The sequence below is a fragment of the Callithrix jacchus genome, chromosome 3 (assembly GCF_049354715.1).
Source record: "Callithrix jacchus isolate 240 chromosome 3, calJac240_pri, whole genome shotgun sequence".
Classification (NCBI taxonomy): domain Eukaryota; kingdom Metazoa; phylum Chordata; class Mammalia; order Primates; family Cebidae; genus Callithrix; species Callithrix jacchus.
The window spans coordinates 127,228,910-127,251,717 of NC_133504.1; the positions used below are offsets into that span (position 1 = coordinate 127,228,910).

Genomic DNA, 22,808 nt, shown 5'->3' on the forward strand with positions numbered 1-22,808 from the left:
CCTCTTGAGTAGCGGGGATTGCAGGCACCTTCCACCACGCCCAGCTAATTTTTGTATTTTTAGTAGAGATTGGGTTTCAACATGTTGGCCAGGCTGATCTAGAACCCCTGACCTCATGCGATCCACTCGCCTTGGCCTTCCAAATACTGGGGTTACAGGTGTGAACTACCGTGTTCGGCCAAATTTTTTTGTAGTTTTAGTAGAGAGGGTTTTGCCACATTGGTTAGACTGGTCTTGAACTGCTGACCTCAGGTGATTCACCCACCTCAGCTTCCCAAAGTGTCGGGATTACAGGCATGAGCCACTGTGCCCAGCCCTGTTTTTTCTTGAGATAGGGTCTCACTCTGTTGCCCAGGCTGGAATGTAGGGGTGCAATCCTGGCTCACTGCAACCTCCACCTCCTGTGCCCCAGTGATGGGTCCACCTCTTTTTTTTTTTTTTTTGGGGGGGGTGGGGAGAGATGGGATTTTGCCATGTTGCCCAGGCTGGTCTCAAACTCCTGGACTCAAAGTTGTCTGCTCACCTCAGATTCCCAAAAGTGTTGGGATTACAGATGTGAGCCACTGCACTTGGCCTGGATTTTCTTTTGTATGAACTGTCTTCATATTCCTTTCTCGTTTTTCTTTAAAAAAAAACACATACACAAAACCCTTTATTATAGGACATTTCAAACATACAGAAATAGAATAATAAACCTCTATAACCATCAATGATCAACTTGTGGTCAGTCCTGTTTTGTCTCTAGTTTCAGTCTACTTTTCAATTTTAAAGCAAATCTAGACAGTATTTCATATGTAAATATTTCATCATGCAGCTCTAAAAAAATTTAAAATTATTCCCAATAGTAATAATTTGTTGTCACCAATTATCTATGATTTGAAATATTATTTTTTTAAAAGTGTATTTGAATCAACATCCAAACAGTCCATACATTGCAATTGGGTCATATGTCTAATTTTACCTGCAACATTTTTATATAAAAAATTTCAAGCATGCAGAAAAGGTGATGCCAGTACTCATCCCTTAGATTCTACAGTCTAAGCGGAGCCATGCTTTATCACATACCTGTCTCCTGCAGGCTCATCTTCTTTTCTATATGCATGTCTAAGTAAGTTGTAGACATTTCTTACTTTTAATCCTTTCAGCATACATGTCATTGGAGTTTTTTGTTTTTGAGACAGTTGCTTTGTCACCCAGGCTGGTGTGGAGTGGCATGATCTCCGCTCACTACAACCTCTGCCTCCCAGGTTCAAGCAGTTTTCATGACTCAGCTTCCCTAGTAGCTGGGGTTACAGATGTGCACCACCATGCCTGGCTAATTTTTGTATTTTTAGTAGAGATGGGGTTTCACCATGTTGGCCAGGTTGGTCTTGAACTCTTGACTTCCATTGACTTGCCTGCCCCGGCCTCCCAAAGTGCTGGGGTTACAGGCATGAGCCACCGCACCCAGCCATCGCTGGAGTTTTTTGAGGGAGATTTTCAGTAAGGTGAATAAATGTTCAGTGTATCATTTGATGAGTTTGTTCTTTTTGTTTATTATTTTTTGAGATGAAGTCTTGCTGTATTGCCCAGACTAGAGTGCAGTGGCCTGGTCTTGGCTCACTGCCACCTCCACCTCCTAGGCTTGAGGGATTCTCCCGCCTTCAGAGTAGCTGGGATTACACTGGTGCCCGCCACCATGCCGAGCTAATTTTTTTTTTTTTTTTTTTAAACGAAGTTGCTCTGTCGCCCATGCTGGAGTGTAGTGGCTTGATCTTGGCTGACTGCAACCTCTGTCTCCCAGGTTCCAGCCATTCTCTTGCCTCAGCCTCCCTAGTAGCTGGGACGACAGGCGCCTGCCATCATGCCTGGCTAATTTTTGTATTTTTTATTAGCAGGGTGGGGGCGGTTCACCATATTGGGCAGGTTGGTCTTGGACTCCTGACCTTGTGATCCACCCACCTCAGCCTCCCAAAGTGCTGGGATTACAGGCGTGAGCCACTGCACCTGGCTCTAATTTTGTATTTTTATTCGAGATAGGGTCTTGCCATGTTGGCCAGGCTGGTCTCAAACTCCTGGCATCAAGTGATTATCCTGCATACACCTCCCAGAGTGCTGAGATGAGCCACTGCACCCAGCCTCATTTGATATAAATGTGTGTAACCCAAACCCCTAAGTTTGGAGCATTTGTATTACATCTGAATTTTTCCACCTAATCAATTCCTGCACCTCTCTTTCCTGTCCCTTCTTCCCTCCCCTGGCAGTTACTGTTAGGATTTTGTTCACTGTAGGTTTATTTTGCCTATTCTAGAACTTCATATAATGAACTCATTCATATAGGATGTATTTTGTAAGTTCATTTTACTCAGTATGTTTGGATATTCTGTGTGTTTAAGCTTCATTCCTTTTGATGGCTGAGCAGTATTCTGTGTTTGAACATGCCACATTTTAACGTTTTACCTGTTAGGTGAACAACTGATGAACAATGGGCTGTTTCTAGTTTGGGGCTGTCACGAATAAAGTTGATATGAACATGTTGTACGACCTTTTTGTGAACCTACATTTTAATATAATTTGGATAAGCATTTAGGAGTGAGAATATCCTGAGTTGAAGTATTTTAAATTTTACCAGAAGGTGATAGACTTTCCTAAATGGTCATCCTGTTTTATATTCCCGGAGTTCTGGTAGGTCCACCTCCTTATCATTTGTTGTTGTCAGGTCTATAATTTTAGCAATTGTGTCTGTAGTTGTATCTTGTGGTTTTAATTTGCTTTCCCTGACAATGAATAGTACTTTTTCATACACTTATTAGCCATTCGGCTATCTTCAGTGAAGTTTAAGTGTCTGTTTCTTCCCTTACTCGGGATGTTTTGCCATGCATTTATTTTTTTCCTTATTTGCTGAAGAAATAAGATTCCCCTGTAGGTTTCCATAATCTGAATTTGGCTGATTGCCTTTGTGTGATGTTGTTTAAACTGCTTTTCTATTGGCTTTGGTCTTTTAACTAATCTACAGGAGCATTTTGTTCCTATAGTGAATTTTACATGCCTTTTACCTTCAGTTTGTCCTCTGTTTGCTCATCATGGCAGAAATTATTTTTACATGGCTGAAGTCTTACAGCTCCCCCTTTATAGTTTCTAGGTTTTATGTTAACATTAGAACATCTCAGTGAATGGTTCTGAAAGCACCTGGGGATAAAGCATGAAGGTGTATAAACAAAGTAGACTCTAGAATATGGATGGCTCATTGAAGGTCGTGTTATGTTTAAGAATCTTAATTTGAAGCGCACTGGCAGAACCTAGCAGGTTTATCCAAAGACTTGTGATTTGAAAACATAACTGGTTATAATGGAAATAAAGAGGTTCTGAACCTTTCCTTCTGCTGCTTGACAGAAGATGGCAGATATTTGGAAATAAAGACCAAAAGCTAGGGAGACCAAGTTATTTACAGTTTCTGATGGACTGGCTATTTATTCATTTCTTGCCTCCTCAAGCAAGCAAGATGGGGCCAAGCACCGTGGCTCACACCTGTAATTCTAGCACTTTGGGAGGCTGAGGCAGGTGGATCATCTGAGCTTAGAAGTTCGAGACCAGCCTGGGCAACATGGTGAAACCCATCTCTATCAAATATGCAAAAACTAGCTGGCCATGGTGGCTCACTGTAGTCCTAGCTACTGGGGAGGCTGAGGTGGGAGTATCACTGGAGCCTGGCAAGTGAAAGCTGAGATCACACTGATTACGCCACTGCACTGCAGGCTGGGTGACATCAAGACCCTGTCCAAAAAAAAAGAAAAAAATTGGGGAATACAAGTAATATGTTAGAAGAACGTAGTATTTGTGATAGATGTTGTAGTTGAATATGAATTATACTTTATTTTTTCTTTTCTTAACTTTACCTTCTGCTAGCTCACTCCAAGTGATACTTTTGTGCCATAAAGCAGCACTCCAGAATGCTAAGTCATTACTGCTTCCTGGAGACTTGTGCAGCTTTTTCATTCGCTTGCCCTTGCCCTTTGGAAGCCTGAGTTACCTCTCCTTTACCATGCTTAATTATTAAGTCTTAGGGATCTGATATCCTCAGTGATGCTTACAACTGCTTGCTGGTTCTTTTTTTTTTTTAAAGACATGGTCTCACTCTGTCGCTCAGGTTGGAGTGCAGTGGCGCAATCTTGACTCACTGTAATCTTTGCCTCCCTGGTTCAAGTGATTCTCCTGTCTCAGCCTCCTGAGTAGCTGGGATTACAGGTGTGCATCACCACACCCAGCTAATTTTTGTGTTTTTAGTAGGGACAGAGTTTCACTATGTTGACCGGGCTGGTCTCGAACTCGTGGCCTCAAGTGATCTGCCCACCTTGGCCTCCCAAAGTACTAGGATTACAGGTGTCAGCCACCACTCCCAGCCTACAGATCCTATTTTTAAATTAATTTTACATTTCAAGACAATTCACTGACTAAAGTTTGTGCCACTTATTCTAGGTATAGAAATTGTGCTCATTAGATAGCATGGTTTCTGATTTGGTATATTAACTGACATGCTTAACAAAAATCTTTATCCCAAAGTAGTGTGTTAACATCAAAATTAACCTGTCCTCAGCAAGGGAGACCTCAGTCATCAATGACAGTTCTCAAACCAGCTAATGTCTAAGAATTATTAAGATTTGATTTGGGAGAACATTTTGAATAATAGGCTAAGTTAATTTGAAAGAAGTTTTACTGTAAATCAAAACAGGACCACTTAACTACTGAAATATAATTATTTTAAAAGGGCCCCCATTTTTTGGTGAACAAAGCTGGAATGAGGCTGTAGTGGACAGCCTCCTTTCACAGAATGGTTAAATCTTCTTTAAGAGTTTCATTATATGTTTTTATAATTTGACTTATAAATAGTGAGTGAACGAAAGACTTTCTCATAGTTCCAATCTGCTTATCAACCTTAAAAGACTTGGAGTCTAGTTGGAAAGAAAGAAGCAAACTGCATTGATGAGTCCAGTCAGGTTCTATTAGGTTAGACTTATGCTTGCTTTGGGTATGAAAGCACACTTTTTTCATATATAAATTTTATTTTAGAAATAGTTTTAGATTTACACAGACATTGCAACAATAGTACAGAGTCCCTGTATACACCTCACCCACCTGTATGCCTGTTGTTGCTATCTTACTACAAGATATTTGTCACAACTAAGGAACCCAACTTTGGTACATTACTATTAACTAAATCCCACTGTTCAAATCTTTAGTTTTTCTCCTAATATTCTTTTCATTCCAGGATCCCACAATTACATTCAGTTGTGTCCCTTTAGCCACCTAAGATGTTTCTGTTTTTAATGACTTCAGATTCTCAGCGTTTTTTTTTCTTTCACATCAGATGGATAATGTGCTGATGTAACAAGGTGTGAACGCAGCACATCTCACACAGACTTGTGAAAGCCCAGTCATCATGAACTACAGAGGGATCTCAGACTTGTTTTTGATGACCATGACAGTTCTAAGGAGTACTAGTTGGTTTTGTAACATGTCTGTTAAGCGAGGTTTTCTGATTGTTTTCCTTCCGGTCTTGGGAGGAAGACCACAAAGGGGCATTCTCATCACATCAAGGGTACATGTTATTAATATGACTTATCACTGATGATATTGATACAAATTTTGATCACCTGGCCAAGATAGTGTTTGCCAGGTTGCTGTAAAATTATTTTTTTTCCTCTTCACATATTGCACTCTTTAAGTTACTAAGCACAATCCATACTCGAAAGGTGGGGAGTTAATCTCCATCTCCTTTAAGGGGGAGTGTCTACATAATTATTTGGGCTTTTTCTGTATAGGAGAGATGCCACCTCTCATTCATCAGGTCATTTACATCAATGTGGACTCACGGGTACTTTATCCTTTGGGTTAGAATCCTGTGCTGCATTATTTACTTTGTTGCTGAGGTTCGTTTCATCTTTGGCTACTGAGGGTTCTTTCAGTTGGCTTCTGTCTCCCTTTCACATGTCTACATCCTTGTTTGTGGAACACTACTTTCTGGCACTACACTACACCCTAGACTGAGAATCGGCCATTTCTCTAGGGAGCCCTGATTCCTTTTCTTGGAGAAAGGTATTAGAAAAGAAGATCTGGGCATTGCATATACTCATTGCTACTGGAGTGCCTGTTGCTAGGCCTTCCCAGTGAACAGATATATGCATGTGTAATAACATAAATGTACATACATAATTGTAGTTTCTGAATCCTTCTGGAAAGCACAATTTTTAAAAACTGATAAAATATACATAATACTTGACTTTTTTTTTTTTTTTATTTGTAAGCATACATTTCTGTGGCATTAAGTGCATTCACATTGCTGGGCAACCATCACTGCCATCTCGCCAGAATCTTTCATCTTCCCCCAACACAAACAGTACCTATTAAACACTGACTCCCCATTCTGCTTTTCCTTAAGCCCCTGAGAACCATCATTTTACTTTGTCTTTATGCTTTTGACAAATCTAGGTACTTGGTATAAGTGGAGTCATACAATATTTGTCCTATGTAGGACTGGCTTATTTCACTTACTGTGTCCTTAAGGTTCATCAAGTTGTAGCATGTGTCAGGTTTTTTTTTTTTTGTTTTTTTTTTTGAGATGGAGTTTTGCTCTTTGTTGCCCAGGCTGGAGTGCAGTGGCGTGATCTCAGCTCACGTACACTCCGCCTCCCGGGTTTAAGTGATTCTCCTGCCTCAGCCTCCCAAATAGCTAAGATTACACGCATGCACCACCATACCCGGCTAAGTTTTTTGTATTTTCAGTGGAGACAGGGTTTCTCCATGTTGGTTAGGCTGGTCTGGAACTCTCGACCTCAGGTGATCTGCCCGCCTCAGCCTCCCAAAATGCTGGGATCATAGGCATGAGCCACCGCACCCAGCTGCCTGTGTCATTGTTTTTAAAGCTGAATAATATTCCAGTGTATGCATATACCAACTTTTGTTTACCCATTCATCCATTGATGGACACTAGGGTTGTCTCTACCTTTTGGCAGTTTTGAAGAGAGCTGGAAACACAGGTGTACAAATATCTATAGAAGTTCCTGCTTTCAGTTTTTTGGGGTATATACCCAGAAATGGATTTGTTGGATCATATGGTAATTTGTTTAATCACTATACTGCTGTACCATTTTATAGTCCCATCAACTGTGTACATGAATTCCATTTTCTTTATTTCCATGTCAACACTTGTTCTGCTTTTTTGATAATAGCCACCTTAATAGGTATAAAGTGGTATCTCATCGTGGTTTTAATCTGTACACTTCTCTACTGATTACTGATTTTGAGCTTTTCATGTACTTATTGGATAATTCTCTATCTTTTTGCAAGACATGTCTGTTCAAGTACTTTGCTCATTTTTTCAGGCTTTTTTTTTTTATTGTTCCAGGAGTTCTTTTTCTTTTTTTTGAGACAGAGCCTTGCTCTGCTGCCCAGGCAGAATTGCAATGGTGCAATCTCAGGTCACTGCAACCTCCACCTCCCAGGTTCAAGAGATTCTCCTGCCTCAGCCTCCTGAGTAGGTGGGATTACAGGCACCCACCACCAAGCCGGGCTAATTTTTTTTTTTTTTTTTTTGGCATTTTTCGTAGAGACAGGTTTTGCCATGTTGGTCAGGCTGGTCTTGAACTCCTGATCTCAGGTGATCTGCCTGCCTTGGCCTCCCAAGGTGCTAGGATTACAGGTGTGAGCCACCGCACCCAGCCAGGATTTATTTGCAGTTTTCTCCCATTCCTTTTTATTCTTCTGGTAGTGTCTCTTGATGCACAAATTTTTAGTTTTACTCGAGTCCAATCTATTTTTTTTGTTGTTGACTGTGCTTTTGGTCATAACCAAGAAATTACTGCCAAATCCAATGTTATGAAGCTTTTCCTTTATTTTTGAGATGGGGTCTTGCTCTGTCACCCAGGCTGGACTCACTTCAACCTCTGCCTCCCAGATTCACTCAATTCTCCTGCCTCACAGCCTCCTGAATAGCTGAGATTATAGGTACCCCGCCACCTCGCCTGGCAGTTTTTATTTTTAGTAGAGACAGGGTTTCACCATGTTGGCCAGGATGGTCTTGAACTTCTGACCTCAGGTGATACACCTGCCCCGGCCTCCCAAAGTGCTGGGATTACAGGCATGAGCCCTCACATCTGGCCAGTAATTCTGTTTCTTTTTTATTTTAAAGAGTTTGATAATTCTAGCTCTTTTCCTCCCAATCTTGGTGGATGGAGCTAGTTTTTTATGCATTTTAAATTAGTATTTGTATATCATGTAAGGGTTCAACTTGGGTTTTTTTGGCATGTAGAGATCCAATTTTCCCAATACTATTTGTTGAAAAGATGATCTTTTCTCCACTGAATGGTCTTGGGGCCCTTATCAAAAATCTTCTGACCATATATGTAAATGTTTATTTCTAGGCTTGTGATTCTATTCCATTGGTTTATATGCTAAACTTTATGCCAGTATCATACTGTTTTGGTTACTGTAGTTTTGTATTAAATGTTGAGATTAGGGAGTGCAAGACCTCCAACTTTGTTCTTTTTTTTTTCATTTTTGAGACAGAGTCTTGCTCTGTCGCTCAGACTGGAGTGCACTGGTGCAATCTTGGCTCACTGCAACGTCTTCCTCCTGGGTTCAAGTGATTCTCCTGCCTCATCACCACCATGACTGGCTAATTTTTGTATTTTTAGTAGAGACAGGGTTTTGCCATGTTAATCAGGCTGGTCTTGAACTCGACCTCAGGTGATCCAATCCCTTCTTGGCCTCCCAAAGGCTAGGATTACAGGGTGAGCCACAGTGGCTGGCAGAACATGTGATACTTTTATGTCTTAATTTTGTATGGCAACATTTTGAAGTTTTCAATGTTAAAGTCTTTTGGCTCTTTGGTTCAGTTTATGCTATTGTAAATGGTGAAAAGCACAGTTTTAAAGGAAGATAGATAGGCATATCATTAAGTCAAGGTATTCATGACTTGGTCCCCATGCTTTTATGGAAGGCTGCACTAATAACTACAGATCTTTGGGATGTTGTATACAATCTTTTTTTTTTTTTTTTTTTTTTTTTGAGATGGAGTCTCACTCTGTTGCCCAGGCTGGAGTGCAGTGGGACGATCTTGGCTCACTGCAACCTCCGCCTCCTGGCTTCAAGCAGTTCTCCTGTCAGCCTCCCAAAGTGCTCGGATTACAGGTGCAAGCCACCACTGGGTGCAGTGGGAGGCCGAGATACGTGGATCACAAGGTCAGGAGTTCAAGACCAGCCTGGCCAAGATTGTGACACTCCATCTCTGCAAAAAAAAAAAAAAAAAAAAAAACTAGCCAGGTATGGTGGCACCTGCCTGTAATCCCAGATACTCGGGAGGCTGAGGCAAAGAACTGCTTGAACCCAGGAGGCAGAGGTTGTAGTGAGCAAATATTGCGCCACTGCACTCCAGCCTGGGTGAGAGCGAGACTCTAGCAAAAAAAACAAAAAACAAAAAAACAACAACAAAAAAATTAAAGGCTAAATATCTGTGTGCAATTCTAAGTAAAATCTCAAGTGACTAATATTTATTATATTGCATGTTACAATGCTGTCTCTTTTCAATTTAATTTAAAATTAATTCTAAAATAACTTTTGCTGATTTAGGGCAACACTCCTTTAGTCTATTTTTGTCCCCCACATTATGTATAGCACGTAAAAGAGAGGTAGCTCATGTAGGTGGCCAAAAAATGAGAGTTAAGGTTCTCAAAAAACAAATGTTATTTAAGGGAAAAAAAGACAATCAACAAATTAGGCTTAAGATTTTATTTTTCCCTAGAACTCTTAAGCTTCACCAGGTAACAGGCAACTTTTGGAATAACAACTCTTTCCCAGGTTGTAAACCTTTCCAAGAGACATAATTTATTAAATAACAGGGTTCCAAGATGTTTCCACCCCAGAATTATAAACCAGTCATAGAATCATATCTTCTTAGGTCTTGATTAAAATCAAACAATCTATAGACACATGTAACAGAATCAAAATAATATGTTTCTTTCCTTCTCTTGCTCAATATACTTCCCTCTTTTCCCCCAAAGAGTTTGTAACTCAGATGTATGAATACAATCAGCCCTCCATATCCACAGATTCTGCATCCATGGATTCAACCAAATCAAAATACAGTCAGCCCTCCATATCCACAGATTCTGCATCCATGGATTCAGCCAATAAAAACTATTCCGGAAAAAAAAAATTCCACAAAGTTCCAAAAAAGCAAAACTTGAATTTGTCGAACACCAAGCACTATGTTGAATCCATGCAAATGAAATGATGTGTATTTTATTAAGTATAAGTAATCAGATGATTTAAAGTACATAGGAAGATGTATGTAGGTTATATGCAAATACCATATGACCCATATTATACAATAGTACTTGAGCACCATGGATTTTGATATCCACTGGGATTCCTGGAACCAATCCCCCATGGATACTAAGGGATGACTGTATTGCCCTTTCCAAGAAAGCATCTATCAGCTGATTCATGACTCAGAATGAGGAATTCCATATTCAAAAACAGTAAGTATTCTGAGCTAACTGTCCTTGGCCATTAACAAATTAAACTTGGCCAGGTGTGGTGGCTCATGCCTATAATCTCAGCACTTAGGAAGCCAAGGCAGGAGAAGTGCTTGAGCCCAGGAGTTTGAGACCAGCCTGAACAACCAATGTGACCCCACTGCTTAAAAAAAAAAAAAAAAAAGCCAGTCCTGGCTACTTGGGAGGCTGAGGTGGGAAGATTGCTTGAGGCCCAGGAGGTCAGGGATTCAGTGAGCTGTGATTGCACCACTGCACTCCAGCTTGGGCAACAGAGCAAGACCCTGTCTCAAGAAAACAAATTAAACTTGTTTTACTCTATATTTGACTTTGCTTTAATCAATATCTTCTATTTGCAAAAGTCAAACCCTATTTTTAAAACTCCTCACAATTTCCATTATGACTCTGAGAGAAAGACAGAGGGAATGGGGAAGAGTTGGCTTGTTTTGTGAAAGATTCTGAAAAGGGCAGTTTATTTACTGTGAAGTCACTAAGTAGAAAAACAAATGTTCTTTTTTTGATAATGAAATCCTTGTAGGTAAAGACCAGAAAATTCTGGTCCTGAAATTATATTATAATATTGTTTTCAACACATTCAGAATTTATATTACTCTTTAATTTCTTTTCCCTGAGACTGGCTTCACAGTTTGGTAGAGATACTTTCAGAGGTAGGTAGTAGGGGTGAAGAGGAAACAACGTTTATGTCTAACAGCACCTGGGAATATATGTAACATCTGTCACTTTGATCTCGCAACTATTCTGCAAATGTAATAGAAGATGATCGTTTTCCTTTTTATTATCTGCCTAGACTCTCTCTTCTATTAAATTTACCCCAGCATTATTATCACTAATCATAACAGTGAATTGCCTTTCCAAAGATATGCTATAAAGCAAACCTTCAATGTCAGGTTGTTTAGATTTACGAGAGAAAGGCTCAAGTGAGTTAACTTTTATTCATACAGTCATTAGGCAAAACGAGCAGAATTTCCAGTAACCCCAACGACTGCCTTTTCTCCCCGGACCTAGTTAATTCCTATCAACTCTTTAGTTGACTCTAAGGACTGGGCTCTAGGAGATCCTGACAGCTAAAACACAGATACAGAAGAGCCTGCATAAACGTTCTGGTCCAGGTCTTGGCCTTCAGTCTTATGATGGGCTGGTGGAATATTGCTTTATCAGATGCTTGTGACAGGGATTGCAAACCCGCTCAGGCTTGATACTTGAAGGAAGAGGCAGTTCATTTGTTGAACAGGCATCACAGAAGGTTCCTCTGCAGTTCTGACACACATTCTATGAGGAGAAGGAGGTGAGGTGGGGAATAGAAGAGGAGCAAGGCATTAGGATTCATGGGATAGAAAAAGCCAACTACGGTAAGTGCTCAATGCCTAGTCAAACACTGACAGGATGTTTACTATGTGCCAGATAGTATTTGAACACAGGCCCGGTCTACAAAGAAGTTCACCATCTAGTTTTTAGATTAAATGAAAAGAAGTACCATAGAGTTAAAAATAAAAACAGATAACATACAAATCACTCATCTTTGGAATATACTTCACACATCTGTTCCCCATACTCACCTTTAGGTAGGTTAGTTTTAAAATTAGTTTGCAAATACCTGAGCATACTCCAAGTAAGGCAGTGATGAACAATGGATTGGGTGAACAGGCTAGGATTGAAAAAATGTTCTGAGTATGAACTGAAAGTATAATTCCTAATACATGGATATGCTTAATGCTTTCCTGTGATTTTTGATACTCTGTAAGAACATCCTTTCGGTTATCGGTGCAGCAGGAGCACAGCTTCCTGCATCTTGTTCATAGGAAAACTGTTTTGCTTTCCTAAACATTTTGAATCTTCAATAGTCAAGCACTGGAAGAGCAAGACATCACTATAGCGGTGTCAGCGGTAAGCCTGTGATGGGGTGGTATACACAAAGCTCCAAGTGTCCCATATAAAGAGCTGTGAAGAATAATTTCTCCCATGAAGTACTAACTTCATCTCAAATAATTCATCTTCCTGAGGGTGAGAGGAGTAGGGGTTGCTTTTATTTGAAAGCCTGAGAATTTTTGTCTGACATACAGAAGTTAATGTTGCATGGCTTAGAAGATGAAAGCCAGAATTAACAGTTTCTTCTATTTTGTAACATATTTCTATAATTACACCTTCTAGTTCTATGAGGGCAGTTCATCTGTTATCTGATTCTGTGAATTTAAGACTAGGTCATACTATAACTTCGCTTGTTAAAATTCAGCATCATCACAAATGGTGCTATGCAGGTTGTGATCCAGAATTTGAGCCTGCCTGCTGTATCTCTTCCAAGTATGTGTTTCATGCACTCATTTGTACATAACTTTTCTTGAGCACTTGACCACTATGGATTGGATACCATATTAGATGCTGGGGGATTCTACCGTGGACAAGACACAGTTCCAGCTATCAAGGGCACTGGTTCTTTCTGAATATTTCCTTTACTCTGCCTGCTCTAGGATAACAAACTGGGAAGGTGCTCAGGCAGATGACACCCTTGAGGACTGGGGGAGCAGAAATCAGGTGGTCTAGCGGGAAGAGCTCATATCCTGTTCTGAGCAGGATATAGTGCTGAAAGGACTGTGGACTTTGGAGCTAAAGCTAGATTGGAAGCTGGGTTTCACCACCTATGACTTGAGTAATTTTGGGAAATGGACTTAGCATTAGATGTTCAACGTTCTTCATCTGTAAAATGACAGCTATGAAGGACATAAGCTTGACAAGAACAGACTTGATCTACTTTGTTCATTACTCTTTCCCAGCACATTCTACACAGCAGGCACTCAATATTTACTTACACATTTCTATCTGCTTATTTGTTTTAAATTACATAGTTATTTATGTTTATTTTAATGGGAACTTACTGACATCAATTACTATGACTGAAAAAGAACAGGTACCCAGTAAATGCTTGCCCCTTTTGCTTTCACCCCACTCCCAGCACTGTGAGCATGTACTCTGCACTCTATGAGGCAAAGACCCTGTTACTCCTGGGGATGGACTGGGGGTGCCATAGGCATCCCTATGAAAATCCTGTCCATGTCTCACCACAGTTACCTTTCTTAGGCTGTCATCTTCCTGGCATAGCTGACACACCTGTGGCTTTTCAGAGAGCAGCAGCTGATCCTAAACCACACAGTGAGCTGGTTAGTTTTCCTTGGTGCCAGAAATATTAGTACTTTCAGAATATGATTATTTTAGCTACAATATTAATATAATCACACTATAGACTGTTGGGAAAATAAAACCAATTACAAACAGGTAATCTCACCACCATAATACAACTCAGATCATCTTATTATTATCCTTCCAGCTCTTAATTTTTATAATAAAATAACGACTTTATTTCTAAAAAGAAAATTCAAGCACATGCAAGTATAAAGTTTTAACATTATCCCATTCCTCCTGTTTCACTGTACCATCAAGAATGAAAAGAACTGGGGGTTGGGCCTGGTGGCTCACGCTTGTAATCCCAGCACTTTGAGAGGCCAAGGTGGGTGGATCACCCTGAGGTTAGGAGTTCAAGACCAGCCTGGCCAACATGGTGAAACCCCATTTCTACTAAAAATTCAAAAAGAAAAAATAGCTGGACATGGTGGTGGGCACCTGTAATCCCAGCTACTCAGGAGGCTGAGGCAGGGGAATCACTTGAACCTGGAAGGCAAAGGTTGCAGTGAGCTGAGACTGTGCCACAGCACTCCAGCCTGGGTGACAGAGCAAGACTCTGTCTCAGAAAAAAGTGGGAGAGGTGGGGTGGTGAGGGGGAAAGAATGGCAAGCACAGGGCACGGAAGCTCACGCCTGTAATCCTAGCACTTTGGGAGGCCAAGGCAGGCAGATCGCTTGAGCCCAAGAGTTTGAGTCCAGCCTGGGCAACATGGCAAAACCTCATCTCTACTAAAAATACAAAAAATTTGCCAGGTATGTGGGCATGGTGACATGCACCTGCAGTCCTAACGACTCAGGTGGCAGAGGTGGGAGGATCACCTAAGCTCAGGAAGTCGAGGCTGCAGTGAGCTGAGATCGTCCACTGTACCTCCAGCTTGGGCAACACAAGTGGGACCTCATCCATTTATATCATCTCCAAAAAAAAAAAAAAAAAAAAGAGTGGAAAGCAGTAGGATTTATTTTATTTTATAACCTAAGAGGTAAATGACAGGGTGACGCAGACATAGTAGCATTCACTGTCTTTCTTATGGGCTTTCATATACTGTTAGATTCACAAAATGTTTTACAATCATTTATGTTAGCTTATTTCTAAGTGATCAAAACATCTTTTTTCTCTCCATTTTATGTAAGGGAAAACTAGAGGAAAGGTACATAAAGTGAGCTCTCCTAGGTCTTATGTCAGGGATAATTTCAAATAAGTGAGAACTGATGTTTACTTAGTAAACTGCTGAAAGCTGTGCTACTTCCTGTGTGAGCTTCGGGCAATACATATTTGTTGAGGGTATTGTAAGAAGGATGGCACACTGTATTCACTCATCTTCTGCCCACGCTACCTTTTTGCTAGATAGACACAGTACAACCAACTTCATAATTTATACAAGATGTTTTGAAACAGGAGGCTCTGTTACCTGTTCATCCACAGGGTGGGGTTGCAGCCTACAATGGAGAAGTAAAAAATAGTGACAAATAGCAACTGTGTGTATTTCCATTTATATCATTTTAATAAAAAGCTCAGAATACAAACATTTCTTCAAACAAGAAATACTGTACATCTTTTATATTACTAAGAATAACATAATTATTAATCTTGACCTTCAAGGAGGGAAAATTTTGCTTCTTAAAATCTATCACTAGAATCTGACCCCTGACCTATTATATTAGGATTCCCATTTAAAAATAGATTTGAAGTTATGTTTTACATTTCCCTTTTACTATCAAAATAGTTAGCGTTTATGTTTCCCAATGTGTAAAACTCCAATGGCGCACTGGCCATATACTTTAGTAGCTTTTTTTCTATTTGATATTATGGAAATCTACTCATTATCGCATGTTATATATTAGTCCCAAATATTCTTAAGATGTGAGCTTCAGCAAATTAATCCAAGCAAGGGAAATAAATGAGACTGTCACCAGAAAACCCATTCAAGTTGAACTACTTCTTCATGAGACTAAGCTGAGCTAACTCTGATGTTCCTAGCATGGACTAGAGCCTAAATGAGGCAAAGCAAAGCTCACAGTTACAGGGAAAATGCACCACAGATTACAACGGTTCCTATTCTTTTCAGTTGAGTAGCAGTGTGATCACCAGACATATACCATGGGGTGACCAGGTTTTCAGATGTTCCTTGCCATCATAATCCAGGAAGCCTGGTATGTCTAATGATTGCAGCTATGGCCCGAGTAAGTCCTGGAAATTGCTAATAGGTAATGCAGAGCCAAGGGACTTAAAAATAGGAGACAGGATAAACAGAGGCAACCTGGTAAGTCACCTAGCCTCTCTGTGCTTTTCAGTTTTCTCATCTGTAAAGTTGCATTAGATACTCCTCTAAGGAATATTAAATCATAGGGAGAAAAACGAATGTGAAACAGACAAATTCTACGTTGCAGAGCACAATTCAGATATAAGAAAGCACTGTCGTATATTATCAGGACCTAAGTCAGAAGTTGCCATTTAATAGACACTCCTGATTGCTCAAGTAAATGACCTGATTTTAGGCTCACCCCAAAAGGGACCTGGAAGCCTAGGTTAATTTCCTGGCCTTTCTAGTTTCCTTCTCTGCTTATGCCATTCTGTAATGTAAGATGGGCAATAGTTTAAGGTAAGCTCTGGATCAAACCATGCTCTTTGGGAGCAAAATTAAAGACTTTGGAATAGCCTTTAAGGCAAGAAAGGGGCACTTAGGCCAAGCACCTATATAATTAGCCTACTACTAGACTGTGTGATTTCTCTTCTCCAGCAGCTACTTCTGCTCCAGATGACACACTACCTCATTCTTAAGATAACAAAGCCTGGCTAGGGACAGCTGTACAGTTCTCTCAAAACCCCACTATGGTATCATTCCTCATCACTAACCTCTTCCTCCACCTTTTAAAATCGACCTCAATGTTTAGGGCAGTTAGGTTCACAGCAAAACCGAGTAGAAAGTACTGGGACTTCTCACATGCCTCCTGCCCCATCCCCAGCCTCTTTATCAACATGTGGCACCAGAGTGGCACATGTTACAACTGATGAGCCTACACTGACAACATCATCACCCAGAGTCTATGGTTTACATTAAGGTTCACTCTTGGTGGTGTCTAGTCTATGGGTGTGGTCAAATGTATAATGACATGTATCCACCATCACAGTATCATACAGAGTAGTTTCACTGCCCTAAAAATCTTCTGTGTTCCACCTGTTCACTCCTCCCTTCCCTTACCACCGGAAACCACTGATTTTTTTTTTTTAACTGTCTCCACAGTTTTATCTTTTCCAGAATGTCATATAACTGGACCTCCTTCATGTCTTAATGCAGGGGCACTATGTAATATTTTGTTATATTTCTAACCTGCTAAAATAACTATAAAAAGCTTCCTTGAAACTATCCTATGCTCTTCATTGTGAGCAAATTAGAGTTAGGAAAAAGGAATTAAGTTAGGCTATTTGAGACTCTTAAGAGAAAAGAAAAATGAGAGATGAGAGATAAATCAGAGTACTTATTTCAACTTTTTTTTTTTGAAATGGAGTCTCACTTTATCGCCCAGGTTAGAGTGCAGTGATACCATTTTGGCTGACTACAACCTCCACCTCCTGGGTTCAAGTGATTCTCTTGCCTCGGCCTCCCAAGAAGTTGGGATTACAGGCAAGCCCAACTAATTTTGTATCTTTAGTAGAGATGAGGTTTTACCATGTTGGCCAGGATGGACTCAAACTCCTGACCTCAGGTGATCCACCTACGTTGGCCTCCCAAAGTGCTTCGATTTTAGGTGTGAGCCACTGCGCCTGGCCACTTATTTGAAATTTAGCACAAAGGTAGAAACAAGTCATATTCAAATATATTTAAGAAGCTAAGAAATGCTACATATGACTTATACTTTATTTTCCTGGGATACCAATTCAGTAAAGGTGAGAAATAACCTCTTAAGTAATAATTTGAGCTTGGGAATTAATCAAGGAAGAGATAGAGGACAGCCTGATTACCTTCTTTCCTCTGAAATGGCCTAATGGGTTTGGTTTAATACATGTCATGTGGTTTATTGTTTATTAACTTCAAATGTCTTCCTGGCATATTAGTAAGTTGGTGTCAATGCCAGTGTATATCAAAAGCTCCCTCCTTCCCACCACCCCAGAATAACTTTACATCTTAGTTAATACTTGATTAACAAACACCTGTGGCTTTCTTCCAGGGACTTTTTTAGTTTAACATTTTCCTCTTGCATTTTGTGCTTCCCATCCTGCCAAAAGAAAATAGCCCAATTTATTAATTATTCCGAATGCTAAACAATGATGATATTGCAAATATTTTCTTCTGCAATGCCTTAGTTTGGGTATAAAGCTAAGCAGCTTTTTCATTAGGGAAGGGATCTAACTTTCAAGCTATGTTTTCCTCATTCTTTTTTCTAAGTAGTTTCTTAACAATTCTCATAGTTTGCGACAAATGATTTTCAAAGTAGATATTTTAATTCTTGAGATTCAAATAAAATTCAGAATGTATTCTATTTATTTGCAAAGTTGGCTCAAGATACTGGCTGCTTGTATAATTTTTTTTTCTTTCCCCCAGACTGAGCTCTGAAAAACTGGTAAAAGCATGGATGGCCATATCCAGCAGACTGTAATCCTCTGGATAGTCAATCAAGTTGATGCCCCAGTGCCACAGCTTTTTTTTGAGACAGAGTCACACTCTGTTGCTGTGGCTGGACTGCAGTGGTGCCATCTTGGCTCACTGAAACCTCTGCCTGTGGGTTCAACCAATTCTCCTGCCTCAGCCTCACAAGTAGCTGGGACTACAGGCATGTGCCACCATGCCTGGCTAATATTTTGTATTTTTAGTAGAGATGGGTTTTACCATGTTGGCCAGACTAGTCTTGAACTCCTGATCTCAAGTGATCTGCCTGCCTTGGCCTCCCAAAATGCTGGGATTATAGGTGTCAGCCATCACACTCAGCCCAGTGCCACAACCTCTATAGCCTGTTCAACTCAAGTAGTTTTCTACTTGGCAAGACAAATGTAAAGTTTCAAACTGCATTTCTACCCATACCCCAGGTATTTTGTTTTCTTTTGAGCTGGAGTCTCGCTCTGTTGCTCAGGCTAGAGTGCTGTCGTGTGATCTTGGCTCACTGCAACCTTCGCCTCCTGGGTTCACTCCAGCCTCAGTCTCCTGAGTAGCTGGGATTACAGGTGCACATCGCCATGCCCAGCTACATTTTTGTATTTTAGTAGAGATGGAGTTTCACCATGTTGCCCAGGCTGGTCTCGAACTCTTGATCTCAGGCAATCCACCCACCTTAGCCTCCCAAAGTGCTGGAATAACAGGCATGAGCCACTGTGCCTGGCCAGGTGCTTGGAGAGTTTTTAGGACTACATTTTTTCTCTGGCACACACACCTATTGCTGCTTGCCTTCAACTGCTGCCCATGTGCATCCAAAAGTGGAATATATATTCTTTTTGTTTGTTTTTTGAGACAAGGTCTCATGCTATTGCCCAGGCTAGAGTGCAGTGGCAGGATCATAGCTCAGTGCAGCCTCGACCTCCTGGGCTCAAGTGTTCCTCCCACCTCAGTCTACTGAGCAGCTGGGACTACAGGCATAAGCCATCTCAACCAGCTAATTTAAAATTTTTTGTTGTAGAAATGAGGTCTCCCTATGTTGCTCAGGCTGGTCTCTAACTCCTGGGATCGAGCAATCTTCATGCTGCAGCCTCCCAAAGGGCTAGGATTACAGGGGTGAGCCACTACACCCAGCTGTGTAGTGTTCTTACACTACTCAAGTATCAAGGAAGGGAGGTCAATGAAATACTTATCCTCCTGCAAGCGCCACTGCAGGAAACAACTGAAGATTGAAAAACTTAAAGCCTCACTGGAAAAATAGGGTAAGACAGGCCAACATCTGAAGTTGTAAGACTTTTAGGTTTATGTTCACTAAACTAAAATAATAAAGACAGCATGCTATATAGAGTGGTTCTTTGTACACTTTAAATTATTAGTAGTGGTACTATTTAATAAATTTCCATATACCATTATTTTCTATTTGACAGTAAATTAGCAGCTCACTCTCTAGAAATTTTAAATAGTTTATGAACTGGTCCTGCTTTGTTATATACTAGAAATATTCAAAAAGTTCATGGAAAATGCATATTAAGAAAAGACTGTACATGTACTTCAAAATTTTTTTGCACCAAAATAAACTTGTACTTACTTATTTTTAATATATCTGACCAGGATATAGTTTGAGTCATTAAAAAGGATAAGACATCAGTTTGAAAAGAGCCCCTAGATGGGCACGGTGGCTCACACCTGTCATCCCCGCACTTTGGAAGGCTGTGGCAGGCATATCGCTTGAGTCCAAGAGTTCAAGATCAGCCTGGGCAACATGGCAAAACCCCATCTCTACCAAAAAAACACAAAAATTACCTGGGCCTTGTGCCCATACTCCCAGCTACTCAGGAGGCTGAGGCAGGAGGATCAATTAAGCCTAGAAAATCGAAGCTGCGGTGAGGCATGATTGTGCCACTGGACTCTATTCTAGGTGAGACTCTGTCTCAAAAAAAAAAAAAAAAAAAGAAAAAGAAAAAGAAAAAAGGAAGAGCCCCTACCAGAGCAACAGGAATTCTGATAAAATTAACTGAAGCAAGAACAAACATCAAATTGATAGTGAAACTTAGATGGAAGAACTGTGAAATTACAGATGCTTTACAAAAAGCTTATAGGTACAATGCTCCAAAGAAATCATCAGTTTACAAAGGATAACCCATTTTAAGACGGGGCCAGATAAGGATGAAGATGAAGCCTACAGTGGCAGACTAGCGACATCAATTTGTGAGGATCTTGTTCATGCTCTGATTAAAGAGGACCAATGATTAACAGTAGAAACAACAGCCAACACCGCAGACATCTCAACTGGTTTGGCTTATACAATTCTGGCTGAAAATTAGTTAAGTAAACTTTTTACTTGATGGGTACCAAAACTGTTGTGTCCGTATCAGCTATAGACCACAGCATAGCTTTCAAGGGAAATTATAAACAAGTGGGATCAAGAACCTGAAGCATTTGTCTGAGGATTTTAACAGGAGATGTAACAACTTCATAGCACAATCCTGAAGACAAAGCACAATCAAAGCAATGGCTCTGAAGAGGTGGAGGTGGTGCAATCAAAGCAAAAGCAGACAGGTCAAGAGCAAAGGTCATGGCAACAGATGTTAGGGAAGCTGAAGGCATTTTGCTTGTTGACTTTCTGGAAAGCCAGAGAATGCCAGTATCTGCGTATTGTGACAGTGATTTTAATTTTTTTTTTTTTAATTTTTTGAGAGGGAGTCTTGCTCTGTTGCCCAGGCTGGAGTGCAGTGGAGCAATCTTGGCTCACTGCAACCTCCACCTCCCAGGTTCAAGCGATTCTCATGCCTCGGCCTTCCAAGTAGCTGAGACTTACAGGCACGTGCCACCACACCTGGCTAATACTTGTGAGAACGTTTTGAGAAAGGTAGCCAAAGCTTCAGCACAAAAATGCTCAGGAAAGCTTCAACAGGAGTCCTATTCCACCACAAATATGCTCCTACTCATTCCTCTCATTAAACAAGGGCAATTCTATGAGAGTTACTACAGGAAATCATTAAGCAATCCTGATTTGATTCCCTCTGATTTCTTTTTGTTTCCTAATCTTAAAAGATCATTAAAGGGCACCTAGTTTTCTTCCGTTAATAATCTAAAAAAGACTGTATTAATATGGTTAAATTCCTAGAACCCTCAGTTATTTAGGAATGGCCTACATGACTGGTTATCATCACTTATAAAAGTGTCTTGACCTTGATGGATCTTAGGTTGAGAAATAAAGTTTATATGTTGTTGCCTTTTAATTCCATTTCCCATGATATTTTTGAAGTCCCCTTGTAGAATATGTACACACAGGAGGCAATTTTTTCATGGTGTTTGTCTTTGACAGAAAAAGCATTTCATGCTTTTCTGATTTCATTATTTCCTGGGCTCCAGAAATGACCTTATCTAATTTTAGCTCCTTCACCGCTACAGGAGCTGGAGGTATCTCCTTCTAAGATTATTCTGTAGAAATTTCTACTTTTATTCTTTTTTTTTTTTTTTTTTTTTTTTACTTTTTTTTTTTACTTTTATTCTTTAAACTATTCTCTATTACCTTCCCTTCCTCAAGCCTAGTTTCCTTTCTTTCTAATTATTCCCATGAGAAGTTCCTTGAGGACACTCAAAGTGAAATCCTCATGATTTGAAAAAGGTATACAGAAGAAACTCCACATTGAGGAAAATTCTGTTAAAAGGGAATTCAGGGTTGGAGAGGGATTATTATACTATTTTATTAAAATTATTAGTTAGCAGAAATCCAAGAAACAGAGATTTTTGTTAAAATGCCAAAATAATCCTACTTAAAGAATTATTAAAAAGGAAACAGTTCACTGTGATTATTAAAATCCCCCTTTCCAAATGAAATCAAGTTAGAGGAAGTGTCCTAGAGGCAGACTCAGAATCAAGCTTTCATCTGTTCACATCATTATCAAGTATCTATACATACTTGAGGACACAGCCCCGAAGAATGTGATCTGTGAAAGAAAACTGACAGGCCTATCAAGTTAGCCTCTAAAATTTAAGCTGAAATTAAGTAAAAGAACAAGGGAATAGCAAATATTACCATCTTGGATTCTGGCTTCTGGGAACCCTTTCCTGGGATGCTCCTGTCATTTTGCAATCTTCTTTCTTTTTCCTGTTTTAGTTCTAACTCAAGCTGGTTCCTGAGGTAAGCAGGAAAGGAAAAGGATGAAAAATTGAAATTCTACACAGACATATTCTCTAAAGAATGCCAACCCCTTGTCTTAAAGTGCAATAATTAAGAATGGTTAAGAGCTTGCTGCCAGAGACAGGTTTTTAAATAATAATGTTGCGACTTCTTAGCTTAACCATGTGAATCTGGACACATTCAACCTCTCTAATCTCTACTTTTTTTTTGAGACAGAGTCTTGCTCTGTCACCCAGGCTGGAGTGCACTGGCATGATCTTGGGTCACTGCAACCTCTGTCTCCCAGGTTCAAGCAATTCTCCTGCCTCAGCCTCCCGAGTAGCTGAGATTATAGGTACTACCACCACGGTGG

At 40.2% G+C, this 22,808-nt stretch overlaps 1 protein-coding gene and 1 pseudogene across 16 annotated transcripts in view; both read right to left on the minus strand.

Moving 5' to 3' along the window:
* Positions 1–5,338: 5,338 nt before the first annotated feature.
* Positions 5,339–5,433, minus strand: LOC118152635 (small nucleolar RNA U13; annotated as a pseudogene).
* Positions 5,434–9,747: 4,314 nt separating this feature from the next.
* The window catches only part of RUFY3 (RUN and FYVE domain containing 3), a 104,446-nt gene continuing 91,385 nt past the window's right edge, over positions 9,748–22,808 (minus strand). For 8 of the 16 annotated variants that reach the window (XR_013533090.1, XM_008993204.5, XM_035293592.3 and 5 more), the window contains 5 exons: positions 22,352–22,451; positions 17,874–17,938; positions 15,133–15,160; positions 13,614–13,682; positions 9,748–11,819 (listed from right to left, as the gene is read on the minus strand). Coding sequence is in view for 12 of the 16 variants with exons in the window: in XM_008993204.5 (XP_008991452.1) it covers positions 11,676–11,819; positions 13,614–13,682; positions 15,133–15,160; positions 17,874–17,938; positions 22,352–22,451 (406 nt within the window). In the remaining 4 variants the exon portion in view is untranslated. The remainder of the gene's footprint in view (positions 11,820–13,613; positions 13,683–15,132; positions 15,161–17,873; positions 17,939–22,351; positions 22,452–22,808) is intronic. The other 8 variants (XR_013533091.1, XM_078367124.1, XM_035293593.3 and 5 more) reach the window with 3 other exon arrangements.